The sequence below is a fragment of the Salmo salar genome, chromosome 11 (genome assembly GCF_965601325.2).
Source record: "Salmo salar chromosome 11, fSalSal1, whole genome shotgun sequence".
In the NCBI taxonomy this organism is placed as follows: domain Eukaryota; kingdom Metazoa; phylum Chordata; class Actinopteri; order Salmoniformes; family Salmonidae; genus Salmo; species Salmo salar.
The window spans coordinates 38,243,596-38,262,500 of record NC_138301.1 but is presented as its reverse complement, the minus strand read 5'-3'; the positions used below and the strand labels follow the sequence as shown (position 1 = coordinate 38,262,500).

The 18,905-nt window shown below is 44.9% G+C and overlaps 1 protein-coding gene across 2 annotated transcripts in view; it reads left to right on the top strand.

The window, feature by feature from the left end:
- The window catches only part of LOC106591416 (A disintegrin and metalloproteinase with thrombospondin motifs 17), a 199,407-nt gene that overhangs the window by 29,453 nt on the left and 151,049 nt on the right, over positions 1-18,905 (top strand). For both annotated transcript variants that reach the window (XM_082957904.1, XM_082957903.1), the window contains exon 4: positions 12,498-12,670. In XM_082957904.1, coding sequence (XP_082814030.1) covers positions 12,498-12,670 — 173 coding nt within the window. The remainder of the gene's footprint in view (positions 1-12,497; positions 12,671-18,905) is intronic.

Genomic DNA, 18,905 nt, shown 5'->3' with positions numbered 1-18,905 from the left:
GTGAGTGTGTGTGTGTCCGTGTGTGCGTGGGTGCCTGTGTGTGTGAGTGTGTGTGTGTCCGTGTGCGTGTGATGGCGATCATTTTTGTGTAGATATCTTTGTATGCATGTGTGTGTGCATGCGTGATTGTGTAGATGTCTGTGTGTGTGTATGTGTGTGAGTGTGTAAGGGTGTGGTAAGGTTTTGTGGCAGGCTGGGTTACAGTGTGTGGATTTCTATTTCTCTATCCAAAAGTATAATTTATGGAAATCTAGCACAATCTTATATCACGATCTTAGCTATCAAGCACCCTGCTCTTGACCAATGAGCTGGGAGACAGTTTTATTATTATTATGCAGGTGGCCGTGTTGCCGTGGGTGATGATATTCCTGCTTTATGAGTCTGAGACGGTCATGTGGTCAGCAGGAGAAGGTGTAGGTTAAAACAACAGTAGACTTGTTATCTGTTATGGCTGTACTTGGACCCGCCCAAAGGCAGACGTACTAGTGTTTTCTGCTTTGGGAAAATGATCTGAAATCAGTGCTAAAGTGCATCACTGTACTTTAAAGTGGCGTCCTCCACTGACAGCGGACCGCCTCCATTTCCATTCAGGTCCAGACCTCTTGATAGAGGTTGTAGTAAGTAATTCTGACATACAGGATATTATTGTTCCTTAGCTTGTCCTATTGTGGGGGGATGGATAGATGGATGTCCAGGTTTGAGCTGTTGATTGTGACCGGCTAACAACCTCACTATGACGTCTTCCATGACATCCAGACGTCATCATGAATAAATCCTCTGTACCTGATTAAAATCTGGTTATCAGACGACTTTGAATGCCACTGAATTAGAGCTTGCTGTTCCTTCTCCAGCCCCTCTCAGACACATCAATTAGAGCTTGCTGTTCCTTCTCCAGTCCCTCTCAGACACATCAATTAGAGCTTGCTGTTCCTTCTCAAGCCCCTCTCAGACACATCAATTAGAGCTTGCTGTTCCTTCTCCAGTCCCTCTCAGACACATCAATTAGAGCTTGCTGTTCCTTCTCCAGCCCCTCTCAGACATATCAATTAGAGCTTGCTGTTCCTTCTCCAGTCCCTCTCAGGCACATCAATTAGAGCTTGCTGTTCCTTCTCCAGTCCCTCTCAGACACATCAATTAGAGCTTGCTGTTCCTTCTCAAGCCCCTCTCAGACACATCAATTAGAGCTTGCTGTTCCTTCTCCAGCCCCTCTCAGACACATCAATTAGAGCTTGCTGTTCCTTCTCAAGCCCCTCTCAGACACATCAATTAGAGCTTGCTGTTCCTTCTCCAGCCCCTCTCAGACATATCAATTAGAGCTTGCTCTTCCCTCTCAAGCCCCTCTCAGACACATCAGTTAGAGCTTGCTGTTCCTTCTCCAGTCCCTCTCAGACACATCAATTAGAGCTTGCTGTTCCTTCTCCAGTCCCTCTCAGACACATCAATTAGAGCTTGCTGTTCCTTCACCAGCCCCTCTCAGACACATCAATTAGAGCTTGCTGTTCCTTCACCAGCCCCTCTCAGACACATCAATTAGAGCTTGCTGTTCCTTCACCAGCCCCTCTCAGACAGATCAATTAGAGCTTGCTGTTCCTTCTCCAGCCCTTCTCAGACACATCAATTAGAGCTTGCTGTTCCTTCTCAAGCCCCTCTCAGACACATCAATTAGAGCTTGCTGTTCCTTCTCCAGTCCCTCTCAGACACATCAATTAGAGCTTGCTGTTCCTTCTCCAGTCCCTCTCAGACACATCAATTAGAGCTTGCTGTTCCTTCTCCAGCCCCTCTCAGACATATCAATTAGAGCTTGCTGTTCCTTTTCAAGCCCCTCTCAGACACATCAATTAGAGCTTGCTGTTCCTTCTCCAGTCCCTCTCAGACACATCAATTAGAGCTTGCTGTTCCTTCTCCAGTCCCTCTCAGACATATCAATTAGAGCTTGCTGTTCCTTCTCCAGCCCCTCTCAGACACATCAATTAGAGCTTGCTGTTCCTTTTCAAGCCCCTCTCAGACACATCAATTAGAGCTTGCTGTTCCTTCTCCAGCCCCTCTCAGACATATCAATTAGAGCTTGCTGTTCCTTCTCCAGTCCCTCTCAGACACATCAATTAGAGCTTGCTGTTCCTTCTCCAGCCCCTCTCAGACACATCAATTAGAGCTTGCTGTTCCTTCTCCAGTCCCTCTCAGACACATCAATTAGAGCTTGCTGTTCCTTCTCCAGCCCCTCTCAGACACATCAATTAAAGCTTGCTGTTCCTTCTCCAGCCCCTCTCAGACAGATCAATTAGAGCTTGCTGTTCCTTCTCCAGTCCCTCTCAGACACATCAATTAGAGCTTGCTGTTCCTTCTCCAGTCCCTCTCAGACACATCAATTAGAGCTTGCTGTTCCTTCTCAAGCCTCTCTCAGACACATCAATTAGAGCTTGCTGTTCCTTCTCAATCCCCTCTCAGACACATCAATTAGAGCTTGCTGTTCCTTCTCCAGTCCCTCTCAGACACATCAATTAGAGCTTGCTGTTCCTTCTCCAGCCCCTCTCAGACACATCAATTAAAGCTTGCTGTTACTTCTCCAGCCCCCCTCAGACAGAGCAATTAGAGCTTGCTGTTCCTTCTCCAGTCCCTCTCAGACACATCAATTAGAGCTTGCTGTTCCTTCTCCAGTCCCTCTCAGACACATCAATTAGAGCTTGCTGTTCCTTCTCCAGCCCCTCTCAGACACATCAATTAGAGGTTGCTGTTCCTTCTCCAGCTCCTCTCAGACACATCAATTAGAGCTTGCTGTTCCTTTTCCAGTCCCTCTTAGACACATCAATTAGAGCTTGCTGTTCCTTCTCCAGTCCCTCTCAGACACATCAATTAGAGCTTTCTGTTCCTTCTCCAGTCCCTCTCAGACACATCAATTAGAGCTTGCTGTTCCTTCTCCAGCCCTTCTCAGACACATCAATTAGAGCTTGCTGTTCCTTCTCCAGTCCCTCTCAGACACATCAATTAGAGCTTGCTGTTCCTTCTCCAGCCCTTCTCAGACACATCAATTAGAGCTTGCTGTTCCTTCTCCAGTCCCTCTCAGACACATCAATTAGAGCTTGCTGTTCCTTCTCCAGCCCCTCTCAGACACATCAATTAGAGCTTGCTGTTCCTTCTCCAGCCCTTCTCAGACACATCAATTAGAGCTTGCTGTTCCTTCTCCAGTCCCTCTCAGACACATCAATTAGAGCTTGCTGTTCCTTCTCCAGCCCTTCTCAGACACATCAATTAGAGCTTGCTGTTCCTTCTCCAGTCCCTCTCAGACACATCAATTAGAGCTTGCTGTTCCTTCTCCAGTCCCTCTCAGACACATCAATTAGAGCTTGCTGTTCCTTCTCCAGTCCCTCTCAGATACATCAATTAGAGCTTGCTGTTCCTTCTCCAGTCCTTCTCAGACACATCAATTAGAGCTTGCTGTTCCTTCTCCAGTCCCTCTCAGACACATCAATTAGAGCTTGCTGTTCCTTCTCCAGCCCCTCTCAGACACATCAATTAGAGCTTGCTGTTCCTTTTCAAGCCCCTCTCAGACACATCAATTAGAGCTTGCTGTTCCTTCTCCAGCCCCTCTCAGACATATCAATTAGAGCTTGCTGTTCCTTCTCCAGTCCCTCTCAGACACATCAATTAGAGCTTGCTGTTCCTTCTCCAGCCCCTCTCAGACACATCAATTAGAGCTTGCTGTTCCTTCTCCAGTCCCTCTCAGACACATCAATTAGAGCTTGCTGTTCCTTCTCCAGCCCCTCTCAGACACATCAATTAAAGCTTGCTGTTCCTTCTCCAGCCCCTCTCAGACAGATCAATTAGAGCTTGCTGTTCCTTCTCCAGTCCCTCTCAGACACATCAATTAGAGCTTGCTGTTCCTTCTCCAGTCCCTCTCAGACACATCAATTAGAGCTTGCTGTTCCTTCTCAAGCCTCTCTCAGACACATCAATTAGAGCTTGCTGTTCCTTCTCAATCCCCTCTCAGACACATCAATTAGAGCTTGCTGTTCCTTCTCCAGTCCCTCTCAGACACATCAATTAGAGCTTGCTGTTCCTTCTCCAGCCCCTCTCAGACACATCAATTAAAGCTTGCTGTTACTTCTCCAGCCCCCCTCAGACAGAGCAATTAGAGCTTGCTGTTCCTTCTCCAGTCCCTCTCAGACACATCAATTAGAGCTTGCTGTTCCTTCTCCAGTCCCTCTCAGACACATCAATTAGAGCTTGCTGTTCCTTCTCCAGCCCCTCTCAGACACATCAATTAGAGCTTGCTGTTCCTTCTCCAGCTCCTCTCAGACACATCAATTAGAGCTTGCTGTTCCTTTTCCAGTCCCTCTTAGACACATCAATTAGAGCTTGCTGTTCCTTCTCCAGTCCCTCTCAGACACATCAATTAGAGCTTTCTGTTCCTTCTCCAGTCCCTCTCAGACACATCAATTAGAGCTTGCTGTTCCTTCTCCAGCCCTTCTCAGACACATCAATTAGAGCTTGCTGTTCCTTCTCCAGTCCCTCTCAGACACATCAATTAGAGCTTGCTGTTCCTTCTCCAGCCCTTCTCAGACACATCAATTAGAGCTTGCTGTTCCTTCTCCAGTCCCTCTCAGACACATCAATTAGAGCTTGCTGTTCCTTCTCAAGCCCCTCGCAGACACATCAATTAGAGCTTGCTGTTCCTTCTCCAGCCCTTCTCAGACACATCAATTAGAGCTTGCTGTTCCTTCTCCAGTCCCTCTCAGACACATCAATTAGAGCTTGCTGTTCCTTCTCCAGCCCTTCTCAGACACATCAATTAGAGCTTGCTGTTCCTTCTCCAGTCCCTCTCAGACACATCAATTAGAGCTTGCTGTTCCTTCTCCAGTCCCTCTCAGACACATCAATTAGAGCTTGCTGTTCCTTCTCCAGTCCCTCTCAGATACATCAATTAGAGCTTGCTGTTCCTTCTCCAGTCCTTCTCAGACACATCAATTAGAGCTTGCTGTTCCTTCTCCAGTCCCTCTCAGACACATCAATTAGAGCTTGCTGTTCCTTCTCCAGCCCCTCTCAGACACATCAATTAGAGCTTGCTGTTCCTTCTCCAGCCCCTCTCAGACACATCAAAGAGATGGGGTGTGACAGCTGAAGCATTAATGCTCCACTTGTCTCCAACATCTAAAGGATTCTCTCATTAAAGTTGTTAAAGGATTCTCTTTGGAGTGATGCTCTGATTGGACTGATGTATCTCCTGTCTGTAACCCAAATGGCACACTATTCCCTAATGAGTGTAGTCCTTTTGACCAGGGCCCACCAGGGCCAATTGTAGTGCACTATGTAGGGAATAGGGTTCCATTTGGGATGCAAGCCGGTCGATTCTAGAACATCAATCAGATGCCAATTAGGACAGGACACATGAGGAATGGAAATGTCTGGCAAACTTAGATTCTTTGAGTGAATGATTGATCCCCTTTAAAGGACAGCTCTTAAATGGATAGTTCACCAGTATAACACTTCTAAGGTGTGAGAAAAAAAGGTATCTTTGAGTGATCTCTTTATGTGGGCACCTCTCTGCCATACAGTGACTGTGGAGTCTGGTTGTCGTCTAGGACCTAGGTCTAGGCTGGATCCTATCTATTGGACCTTTATAATGGGCTTCTATCTCCATGTAGAGTGTAATGAACTGGAGAGGTCTCAGAACCCAGATGTGTCTCTTAGGGTTGAAAAATGACTGGGGGTTTTGGGAAAGTTACAGAGATGTTGCAACCCTCGTGTCGATCTAGACACTCTGTCCTCCTATATTTTGCCGATGTGGACCTCAATCAGTTTATCCAAAGTTATTACACATCAGGATTAGAGGACTTTGCTTCAGACCCATAACAGCAGCAGCACTGGCTAACTGTTGAGTCGGCAGATTTTATCGTCCCCTGCTGTGTGTTAGTCTCAAGATTTCAAAGCAGGCCGTAATTTGTCTCAGTATGACTCAGAAACAAGTTGGGGCTGTCCCAAATGGCCCCTTATTCCCTACAAAGTGGACCACTGTTGACCAGAGCCCTATGGACCCTGGTCAGAAGTAGTGCACTATAAAGGGACTAGGGTGCCATTTGGGTTGCAACTTTGTGCTCAACTTAGACCTTTGGGTTCAAAGCAGTTTTGTGTTTGTCTCAATATTGTTCTTGTTATTGGTTTTCTTCTCTGGTGACTGTGGTATAGGCCACTGCAAAGGGAGGAAGGGAGTTGTCTTTATTGCTCTTCATCAATACCTCTTTTATTGCTGTCTGGGTGGGATGTGCATGGTGATGAGACTGATGACAGAAGGTTAAGGGAGTTAGTCAGTACTGTTGTTGTTCGCCCTATAGGTTTGGGCTATTAGTTTCAATATGGGTTTTCTTTGTTAAGCGTTCTGTGACAAATACACTAATTTCTGAAAATAGTGCTATTCAAACGACATTTGATTGATACGTTGTTTGTGAGATATCACATTACAGCGTGAGGAAGAAGCACATGTCGCCTTCAGGCTTGCTTTTATATGAAGGAGTTTTTTCCTCAGCTTTATTTTGTTCTCCAATCTTTGAGAAGGACCTTGTCTTAGAAATACTGCTATTGAAATGGCGATTGGTTGATACGTTGTTTGTGAGATTTCTCTTTGAATACAGAAAAAAATCTTTCCTTGTCCGTTGTATATGCTGCTCTCACATGCCTACAGACAGATATCCATTTGTCCACAGACAGTGAAGAGTGAAGTGCAAAGAATCATCAGTGAAGGTATCATTCCGATTTAAGTTCCTTGGCCGCCGATTGGTCAGAAGTTGGCCTGGTTGCCATGAGCCCTCTGTCAAGCCTACGTTGTCATGGACACAGTAGGGTCTAGGTGGGAAGGCTGCCCACACCTGTAGAGTGGTTATCTGTCACATTACAGGGTGATAGAGTGTAGGGACATCTGTACCAGATGCTTGAGAGATGAAGTGGAGGAGGGAAAGAGGGATTGAAGAGGAGCAGACTAAAGAGAGGGGTCAAAGAGGAGCAGAGGGAGAGGAGGATTGAAGAGGAGGAGAGGAAGTGGGAGAGGAGGGTTGAAGAAGAGGAGAGGAAGTGGGAGCGGAGGGTTGAAGAGGAGGAGAGGAATTAGGTGAGGAGGGTTGAAGAGGAGGAGAGGAAGTGGGAGAGGTGGGTTGAAGAGGAGGAGAGGAAGTGGGAGAGGAGGGTTGAAGAAGAGGAGAGGAAGTGGGAGAGGAGGGTTGAAGAGGAGTAGAGGAAGTGGGAGAGATGGGTTGAAGCGGAGGAGAGGAAGTGGGAGAGGAGGTTTGAAGAGGAGGAGAGGAAGTGGGAGAGGAGAGTTGAAGAGGAGGAGAGGAAGTGGGAGAGGAGGGTTGAAGAGGAGGAGAGGAAGTGGGAGAGGTGGGTTGAAGAGGAGGAGATGATGTGGGAGAGGAGGGTTGAAGAGGAGGAGAGGAAGTGGGAGAGGTGGGTTGAAGAGGAGGAGAGGAAGTGGGAGAGAAGGGTTGAAGAGAGTACCATCTTCCTCTTGTCAGAAGCTACTTGCGGTGTTTGAAGTAATGTCGTTAAGTATACCATGTACTGTTTTTACAGATATACTAGAGTAATGTATGTATACATATATTACATTGTTATTATTACTATAATTCCATGAGATCTGATTTTCATGTTTGTCTTTATCTCATGTTCTACTTCAAATGTTTTTCTCCATGTGACCCAATAGAGTTGTGCAATGTGTTTGTGTGACATGTTTTTTACACCAGATAACTGGGGGATTCACAGATCTCTCTCATCTTGCCTTTTCCAATGCACTAAACAGAAACAAGAACATGCGATAAACATAGCTTTAAGTTCACAACAACACATGGATAAGTCTCATACTGTTGGGCATTCCCATGCCCAAGCCGTATGGCTTTTGTGGCTTTTGATTCGCTGAGTCTCCACAGTTGTCCAGTATTGTCATTGCCCAAGCTAAGCACTCTTCTTCTCTGAGAACAAAACATCTTTCCACAGTGTTTGTCCACGCAGATATACAACCTTAACAGACAACAGATTAACCAAACAATACCTCCACAACCAATGGTTTGGTTTCTGCAGAAGTGTGTGTGTGTGTGTGTGTGTGTGTGTGTGTGTGTGTGTGTGTGTGTGTGTGTGTGTGTGTGTGTGTGTGTGTGTGTGTGTGTGTGTGTGTGTGTGTGTGTGTGTGTGTGCGTGTGCAAGCCATGCTAGAAACAAGCTCCAGATATATGCTGGAAAATAGGTTTGATTTAACTAAATACATGGAATGACATGGCCCTTCTTCCATTAACGGGGATATCTCATGGGTGTTCTTAAAAGTTACAGTTCAGACAGTTCAGCCAAATGTAAATGGCTGTTACTTTAATAGAACTGATATCCTCCCAGATAGAGTTCTAACATTCCGCTAACTTTATCAAAATTCCCAGGTTTTCCAGAAATCCTGGTTGGAGGATTCCAGAAATCGTAAAAACCAGGATTTCTGGAAAACCTGGGACTTTGGGGAAAGTTAGCGGAATTTTGCAACCCTACTGCCAGTCTACAGTGTTATGAAATTGAAAGTCTTGAAATACTTATTGAAAGTCTTCAAGAAGAGAGGGAACCATGGCAACAACAGTATCGATCATGAGTATTGATCTGCAGAGTCAGGAACAATCGTGTCGCCAACATCATCAGTGTAAGATGCGTCTCACATTGCATATACAATGCCTTCCCCAAACTATTCAGACCCCTTGACTTTTTCCACATTTTCTTACGTTATGGCCTTATTCTAAAATTTTAAATAAAAATATAAAATTAATCAATCTACACACAATACCCCATAATGACAAAGCGAAAACAGTTTTTTCGAAATCTTTGCACAATTATTACAAATAAAAAACAGAATTACCTTATTTACATAAATATTGAGACCCTTAGCTATGAGACTCGAAATTGAGCACAGGTGCATCCTGTTTCCATTGTTCATCCCTGAGATGTTTCTACAACTTGATTGGAGTCCACCTGTGGTAAATTCAATTGATTGGACATGATTTGGAAAGGCACACACCTGTCTATATAAGGTCCCACAGTTGACAGTGCCTGTCATAGCAAAAACCAAGACATGAGGTCGAAGGAATTGTCCCTAGAGCTCCGAGACAGCATTGTGTCGAGGCACAGATCTGGGGAAGGGTACCAAAAAATGTCTGCAGCGTTGAAGGTCCCCAAGAACACAGTGGCCTCCATCATTCTTAAGTGAAAGAAGTTTGGAACCACCAAGACTCTTCCTAGAGCTGGCCGCCCGGCCAAACTGAGCAATCGGGGGAGAAGGGCCTTGGTCAGGGAGGTGACCAAGAACCCGATGGTGTCTCTGACAGAGCTCCAGAGTTCCTCTGTGGAGATGGGAGAACCTTCCAGAAGGATATCCATCTCTGCAGCACGCCACCAATCAGGTCTTTATGGTTGAGTGGGCAGATGGAAGCCACTTCAGTAAAAGGCACATGACAGCCCGCTTAGAGTTTGCTAAAAGGCACCTAAAGACTCTCAGAACATGAGAAACAAGATTCTCTGGTCTGATGAAACTAAGATTGAACTTTTTGGCCTGAATGCCAAGCGTCACGTCTGGAGGAAACCTGGCACCATCCCTACGGTGAAACATGGGGGTGGCAGCATCATGCTGTGGGGATGTTTTTCAGCGGCAGGGACTGGGAGACTAGTCAGGATCGAGGGAAAGATGATAAGACTTTATAAGAAGATCATCCATGCTTTATAATGCATTATAACCACATCATAATGCATTAACCACATCATAATGCATTAACCACATCATAATGCACTATAACCACATCATAATGCATTAACCACATTATAATGCATTGTAACTACATCATAATGCATTAACCACATCGTAATGCATTATAGCCATATCATAATGCATTATAACCACATCATAATGCATTAACTGCATTATAATGCATTATCGCATCATAATGTATTATGACGGTTGGCTTTATGGTAGTGTTACCCAATCTGTTATTACTAAGGTCTCTCACACAGTTTTGCTAGAGGTGGTATTACAGCACACAGTCTTTAGTTAATCATGCGTCTCTGATGAGAACCGAAGTTAGTGTGTGCAGCAAGTCCTCCTTAAAGGGGAAGTTCAGTCTTTTACAATTTAACATATTCATAGATTTTTTAAGAATATATGTTTTATAAGCTTAGTTCAACTGTTGTACCTCATCATAACCCAAAATATAAGCTTGTTTTACGCCATTGTTTGGAAACAATGGAATTGTAAACAAATACTGTATAGCCTCAAAACATAGGAACAACTATAATGTTGATCTCATGATGGTCAGTGTCACGTCCTGACCAGTAAAGGGGGTTATTTGTTATTGTAGTTTGGTCAGGGCGTGGCAGGGGGTGTTTGTTTTATGTGTTTCGGGGTTTTTGGTTTATGTTCTATGTTAGTATATTTCTATGTTTGTTCTAGTGTGTCTATTTCTATGTTTAAGTTTCTTGGGTTGACCTTCAATTGGAGGCAGCTGTTCCTCATTGCCTCTAATTGAAGGTCCTATTTAGTTGGGGTGTTTTTCCATGGGTTTTGTGGGAAGTTGTCTCCGTGTATTGTCAGTGAACCTTACAGGACTGTTTTTCGTCGTTTGTTTAAGTATAAGTGTTTTTGTTTTTGTTTTCTTCAATAAAAGAAGATGAGCATACATTTACCCGCTGCGTTTTGGTCCACTCACTACGACGATTATGACAGTCAGTCCTTGCATCCATACCTCTGTCTATGAATTTGATGATGGTTACATTTCTCCAGCCCCGTCCCTCAGCTGTTTACCCAATCAGTGACTTTAATAATGTTTACATATTTTTACTCATCTCATATGTATATACTGTATTCTATTCAACTGTATTTTAGTCTATGCCACTCTGACATTGCTCATCCTAATATTTATATATTCCTTAATTCCATTATTTTACTTTAGGTTGTGTGTATTGTGTGTATTGTTGTGAATTGTTAGATATTACTGCACTGTTGGAGCTAGAAACACAAGCATTTCACTACACCCGCAATAACATCTGCTAAACATGTGTATGTGACAAATATCATTTGATTTGACCACTTTCTTGTTGTTTGAACTGCAGATTTGCCCTTTAATGTGGCCCATGAAGTCCTGTTGTTGCTGCAGTGGTTTTACCATTGTTTATTCCACCACTCTTACGTAAACTAGCTGTGCCTTTTCTTTCCAATGGAAGACATTAGAGTTCCCATTGAGTCTGGAGCTGTGCCTTTTCTTTCCAATGGAAGACATTAGAGTTCCCATTGAGTCTGGAGCTGTGCCTTTTCTTTCCAATGGAAGACATTAGAGTTCCCATTGAGTCTGGAACGACTTAGCGAATGGGCCAACACCGGCCTTGTTCTCATAACATTGGTTAGAGTACTGAAACTATTTCATTTAAGATGATTAGGCCTAATAGAACTTCTGGTCATAGAGTATGTGGTGGTGGTATCTTCCAGAGGACTGGGGTAAGTTAAAGCAGAGGGAGAGAAGAAATAAAGAGAGGTAGTGAGAAGTGTGTTTGTTTGAGAGAGAAACTTCATGGCATCTCATACAGAACGGCCATCTTTTTTTTTATCTGTCGGTTTCTTTCTGTCAGTCTGTTATCCATCTTTACTTAAAGGGTTAGTTCACCCAAATCACAAAATTACAAAATGTGTTTTTTTATGTGTTTCCAGTCATGGAGAGAAGTGCTTCACACTGGTTTTATTTACATTGCTACTGTTACCAACCGCTAACTTATTAAGCATTTTCTAACCCAAAACTAATAGACGCTGTGTCATGCCCAAATCAAAGTATCTATAAAGGATTCTTTAGCTCAACGACTGTATAATGGAATGTCTACTGTAGCTGGCATTGTCTCTGTTCTTGTCCCTGTCAGCTTGGCTTGTTAAGATGAAGTAAACCTAGCCTGGTACCACATCTGTTGTGTTGTCTTGTTAATATGCAGTAAGCCTAGCCTGGTACCACATCTGTTGTGTTTTCTTGTTAAGATGAAGTAAACCTAGCCTGGTACCACATCTGTTGTGTTTTCTTGTTAATATGCAGTAAACCTAGCCTGGTACCACATCTGTTGTGTTGTCTTGTTAAGATGAAGTAAACCTAGCCTGGTACCACATCTGTTGTGTTTTCTTGTTAATATGCAGTAAGCCTAGCCTGGTACCACATCTGTTGTGTTGTCTTGTTAAGATGTAGTAAACCTAGCCTGGTACCACATCTGTTGTGTTGTCTTGTTAAGATGTAGTAAACCTAGCCTGGCACCACATCTGTTGTGTTGTCTTGTTAAGATGCAGTAAGCCTAGCCTGGTACCACATCTGTTGTGTTGTCTTGTTAAGATGCAGTAAGCCTAGCCTGGTACCACATCTGTTGTGTTGTCTTGCAAACTCCTAGTGGTTTGGTGTGATCTGGAACCAGGCTATGGTGGAACAGCAATTAAATATCAATCATGTGTGTGTCTCTGTCCCCTGTGCTAGTGAGGAAGAAGGAGAAGAGGCAGAAGGGAGTGGAGGAGGGCCGTAGAAGGAGGAATGCCATCCATCTGAATGGGTTGTATACGGTAGAGACGGTGGTGGTGGCAGACTCAGACATGGTGCAGTACCACGGGGCAGAGGCCGCGCAGAGATTCCTACTCACCGTCATGAACATGGTAAGGATGCTTGACACGCTCATATGCATGCATACATGAACACGCACACACACACACACACACACATGTTATGTTATTCTATCGTCGTGGGGACCTAAAATTCATTTCCATTCAAAATCCTGTTTTCCTTAACCCCTAACCCTTACCATAAACCTAATCTTAACCCTAACCCTAAACTTAACCACTAACCCCTTACCCTAACCAGAATTGTAACCTTAACCCTGAACCTAACCCCTAAGGTTAAAATAGCCTTTGTCCTCATGGGGACGTGGGAAATCATAACTCCACGAGGGAGAATTTTCCTTGTTTTACTATCCTTGTGGGGACTTTTGGGGATTTTTGGTCTAATTAAGTCTTTGAGTTGTACACACGCTGTTGAGCGGCTCACTACCATGTTTGAAAGGTTAAAGACACGTTAACAAGCTTAATTTTGACAATGCCACCTCCCATGTTTCTCTTGGCTTTGTGCTAGCTGGTTTAGCTCTGAGAGAGACCGGCCAGTACCAGAGAACCGTAATGCTGTTTTTCTATGTGCATCCAAAATAGCACCCTATTCCCTATACAGTACACTACCGTTGACTTGTGACCTACGGGCCCTGATAAAAAGTTGTGCACTATGTAGGGAATAGGGTGCCCTTTGGGACTCTGCCTCTGTTTCTCACCCTTTCAGTTTCTCATTAAAACTCCCTGAACAGCCAACTGATTCAACCTGCTGCTCACAGGGCAGTTAGAGACAGAGCCCAACAGTGACTTGGACAGGAGAGGAAGAAACCAGAGGGGAGGGGAGAGGGATAGACAAGAGGAGAGGAGGGAGGGTAAGAGGAGAGGAGGGAGAGAGGGAATGCGAGAGTGGTAGGCAAGAGTCAAGGGGGGAGGTTGAGAAAGGAGAGAGAGAGAGGGCAGGCAGGTTGCTCACAGACAGAAATGTTGGAGAGGCAGTCCAACAATGACTTGGGCAGGAGAGCAACAGGCCAGAGGGGGAAGGAGGAGGGAGGAAGAGGGAGACAGAGAGATGGGAGATGAGGGAGGAAGAGGGAGACAGAGAGGGGGGAGATGAGGGAGGAAGAGGGAGACAGAGAGAAAGGGGGAGATGAATGAGGGAGAGGGAGACAGAGAGGGAGAGGGGGGGGGAGGGAGACAGAGAGAGAAGGGGGAAGAGGAGGGAGGGAGAGGGAGACGAGGGAGGGAGAGGGAGACAGAGAGAGAGAGGGGGAAGAGGAGGGAGGGAGAGGGAGACAGAGAGAGAGGGGGGAAGAGGAGGGAGGGAGAGGGAGACAGAGAGAGAGAGGGGGGGAAGAGGAGGGAGGGAGAGAGAGAGGCGGGAAGAGGAGGGAGGGAGGGAGAGAGAGAGGGGAAGAGGAGGGAGAGGGAGACAGAGAGAGAGGAGGGAAGAGGAGGGAGGGAGAGCGAGAGAGGGGAAAAGGCATTAGTGAAGGAAGAATGGCAAGAGAGCAGAGAGACAGGAGGAAGGACAGGAGGGAAGGAGGGAGAGGGGGATAAGCCAACTGCTTAAACAACGCTCCGAGGCAGAACTGTTGGACAGAGATCAACACAGCAGTACAGCCAGCCAAGGTCTGGGCAGGAGAGACAGGGGTAGACATGAGGGAAGAGAGAGATGGGGGGCCAGGCATCCACCCTGGTCATACCTTCACAGTACTCTGTGGAAATAACTCCAGGTTAATCATATAAGATACACCAAAATGCATTTTATTTTGATAACAAAGTATATTTCAAGGCAGCATCCAATTCTGTTGCTGAGTATTTTTCAGATGATAGCTAGGGGCCATCTCTTTTAAGTCACATATACTGTACATAAAGAAAGGGAAACAGCCTCAAAACCAAACGACCAGGGATTTGTGTAGAACATATCAAGTGGAGGAAGCACTATAATACACTAGTAGATCTGTGTAGATTGAAGGTGCTTTTTCCGATCAACTAGTGAGTTGTGTTTGATAACTAGTGAGTTGTGTTTGATAACTAGTGAGTTGTGTTTGATAACTAGTGAGTTGTGTTTGATAACTAGTGAGTTGTGTTTGGTAACTAGTGAGTTGTGTTTGGTAACTAGTGAGTTGTGTTTGATAACTAGTGAGTTGTGTTTGGTAACTAGTGAGTTGTGTTTGATAACTAGTGAGTTGTGTTTGATAACTAGTGAGTTGTGTTTGGTAACTAGTGAGTTGTGTTTGATAACTAGTGAGTTGTGTTTGATAACTAGTGAGTTGTGTTTGGTAACTAGTGAGTTGTGTTTGATAACTAGTGAGTTGTGTTTGATAACTAGTGAGTTGTGTTTGATAACTAGTGAGTTGTGTTTGATAACTAGTGAGTTGTGTTTGGTAACTAGTGAGTTGTGTTTGATAACTAGTGAGTTGTGTTTGGTAAAAACCTGAGAAGAACTGGAAATATCCTGGAAAAGGATTTCTTGAAAAGAGTCTGGTAACTACGGTCACTGCCAGAATTCCCTTGAGGCCTTTAGTTTTGCTGTAACTGTGACCTGAGTTCCAAATGGAACCCTGTTCCCTATGTAGTGAACTACCTTTGACCAGGGCCCATAGGGAAGTAGTGCACTACTTGGGGACTGTACACAGGCAGCCGGCTGCACCTTAATTGGGGAGGACGTGCTCATAGAAATGGCTGGAAAGGCATAAATGGAATGGTATCAAACAGGTCAAACATTATTATGAGCCGTCCTCCCCTCAGCAGCCTCCTGTGGAATAGGGTGCAATTTGGGATGCACACCTGTGTTTGGCCGGTCTGCAGGTTTGAGAGATAATCTACTTTGTTCGTTTACAGTCACAGACACAGTTCTCTGTGTAATCTCCTTTTGAAGACATTTTGAAAGATCTTCTGAGCTGAGAGAGACTGATTTGGACTGTGTATGTGGGGAAGGGAAAGGGGATACCTAGTCAGTTGTACAACAGTATTTAACCCAACCCCTCTGAATCAGAGAGGTGCTGGGGGCTGCCTTAATCAACATCCACGTCATCGGCACCCGGGGAGCAGTTGTTGTTGCGGGGTAACTGCCTTGTTCAAGGGCAGAACGTTGTTGCCCAACGCTCTTAACCGTTTTCGCTCTCAGAAATGTAACATTGTCTCAAAATGTAGACCTATGTATTATTAAATTCTGTTTAAGTTTCTGTCATCTATGAACATTTTAATGTGGAGTTTTTGGGTTGCGATTTAGACACAGAATTGTATCATAATTCAGTCGATCTTGTAAAGTAACTCAACCTTGGTGTCTTCAGATCAATGCATAGAGGCTATGACTATTAAATAATTATTTTACATGTTTCATAGTCGTTTGTTTATTGGCCTTGTGGTCATTTTTAGAAAGAAAACAAAGCAGATGTGTGTGTGTGTGTGTGTGTGTGTGTGTGTGTGTGTGTGTGTGTGTGTGTGTGTGTGTGTGTGTGTGTGTGTGTGTGTGTGTGTGTGTGTGTTTTTTCTTGCCAGTTCTGCTCTAGGCTCAACTGCTGCTGCATTATCTTCATTACCACAGTAGATTAGCAGCTTTACTGAACGGGAGTCAGAGTACAGAGACTCCAGAAGGCATAGTTGGAGTCTGTCTGTCTGACGTCGGACCGTCTGACCGTCTGTCCGTCTGTCCGTCTGTCCGTCTGTCCGTCCGTCCGTCCGTCCGTCTGTCCGTCTGTCCGTCTGTCCGTCTGTCTGTCTGTCTGTCTGTCTGTCTGTCTGTCTGTCTGTCTGTCTGTCTGTCTGTCTGTCTGTCTGTCTGTGTCTTTGGTCAAAAGTAGTGAACTATGTAGGGTGCAATTTGGGATGCAGCCAAAGTAGTGTGATCGTCTTCTATTGTCTTGACTATGATGGATTCCAAGCCCCTTTTTCAAATGATTACTTGGGTGATTATTGCCACAAAAGCAATGTTTGTTAGCCAGCCCTGGTCCAGCAGTGACCTGCAATAAATCAGCAACTAACCATCCACCATGTAAGAAACTGGTGCTACGTCCCAAATGGCTCCTTATTCCCTCCTATTTTTCTTTTTTTTCTTCTTTTTTTTAACCTTCATTTAACCAGGTAGGCTAGTTGAGAACAAGTTCTCATTTGCAACTGCGACCTGGCCAAGATAAAGCTTAGCAATTCGACACATACAACAACACAGAGTTACACATGGAATAAACAAAACATACAGTCAATAATACAGTAGAACAAAAGAAAACAAAAAGTCTATATACAGTGAGTGCAAATGAGGTAAATGAAGGCAATAAATAGGCCATGGTGGGGAAGTAATTACAATATAGCAATTAACACTGTAATGGTAGATGTGCAGAAGATGAATGTGCAAGTAGAGATACTGGGGTGCAAAGGAGCAAGATAAATAAATAAATACAGTATGGAGATGAGGTAGGTAGATAGATGGGCTGTTTACAGATGGGCTATGTACAGGTACAGTGATCTGTGAGCTGCTCTGACAGCTGGTGCTTAAAGCTAGTGAGGGAGATATGAGTCTCCAGCTTCAGAGATTTTTGCAGTTCGTTCCAGTCATTGGCAGCAGAGAACTGGAAGGAAAGACGACCAAAGGAGGAATTGGCTTTGGGGGTGACCAGTGAGATATACCTGCTGGAGCGCGTGCTACGAGTGGGTGCTGCTATGGTGACCAGTGAGCTGAGATAAGACGGGACTTTACCTAGCAGAGACTTGTAGATAACCTGTAGCCAGTGGGTTTGGCGATGAATAAGAAGCGAGGGCCAACCAACGAGAGCGTACAGGTCGCAATGGTGGGTAGTGTATGGAGCTTTGGTGAAAAAACAGATGGCACTGTGATAGACTGCATCCAGTTTGTTGAGTAGAGTGTTGGAAGCTATTTTATAGATGACATCACCGAAGTCGAGGATCGGTAGGATGGTCAGTTTTACGAGGGTATGTTTGGCAGCATGAGTGAAGGATGCTTTGTTGCGATATAGGAAGCCGATTCTAGATTTAATTTTGGATTGGAGATGCTTAATGTGAGTCTGGAAGGAGAGTTTACAGTCTAACCAGACACCCAGGTATTTGTAGTTGTCCACGTATTCTAAGTCAGAGCCGTCCAGAGTAGTGATGCTGGACGGGTGAGCAGGTGCGGGCAGTGATCGATTGAATAGCATGCATTTAGTTTTACCTGCATTTAAGAGCAGTTGGAGGCCACAGAAGTAGAGTTGTATGGCATTGAAGCTCGTCTGGAGGTTTGTTAACACAGTGTCCAAAGAGGGGCCAGAAGTATATAGAATGGTGTCGTCTGCGTAGAGGTGGATCAGAGAATCACCAGCAGCAAGAGCAACATCATTGATGTATATAGATAAGAGAGTCGGCCCGAGAATTGAACCCTGTGGCACACCCATAGAGACTGCCAGAGGTCCGGACAACAGGCCCTCTGATTTGACACACTGAACTCTATCAGAGAAGTAGTTGGTAAACCAGGCAAGGCAATCATTTGAGAAACCAAGGCTGTCGAGTCTGCCAATAAGAATGTGGTGATTGACAGAGTCGAAAGCCTTGGCCAGGTCGATGAATACGGCTGCACAGTAATGTCTCTTATCGATGGCGGTTATGATGTCGTTTGGGACCTTGAGCGTGGCTGAGGTGCACCCATGACCAGCTCTGAAACCAGATTGCATAGCGGAGAAGGTACGGTGGGATTCGAAATGGTCAGTAATCTGTTTGTTAACTTGGCTTTCGAAGACCTTAGAAAGACAGGGTAGGATAGATATAGGTCTTTAGCAGTTTGGGTCTAGAGTGTCACCCCCTTTGAAGAGGAGGATGACCACGGCAGCTTTCTAATCTTTGGGAATCTCAGACGATACGAAAGAGAGGTTGAACAGGCTAGTAATAGGGGTTGCAACAATTTCGGCAGATCATTTTAGAAAGAGAGGGTCCAGATTGTCTAGCCCGGCTGATTTGAATGGGCCCAGATTTTGCAGCTCTTTCAGAACATCAGCTATCTGGATTTGGGTGAAGGAGACATGGTGGGGGCTTTGGCAGGTTGCTGTGGAGGGTGCCGGGCAGTTGACCGGGGTAGGGGAAGCCAGGTGGAAAGCATGGCCAGCCGTAGAGAAATGCTTATTGAAATTCTCAATTATAGTGGATTTATCGGTGGTAACAGTGTTTCCTAGCCTCAGAGCAGTGGGCAGCTGGGAGGAGGTGCTCTTATTCTCCATGGACTTTACAGTGTCCCAGAACCTTTTTGAGTTAGTACTACATGATGCAAATTTCTGTTTGAAAAAGCAAGCCTTAGCTTTTCTAACTG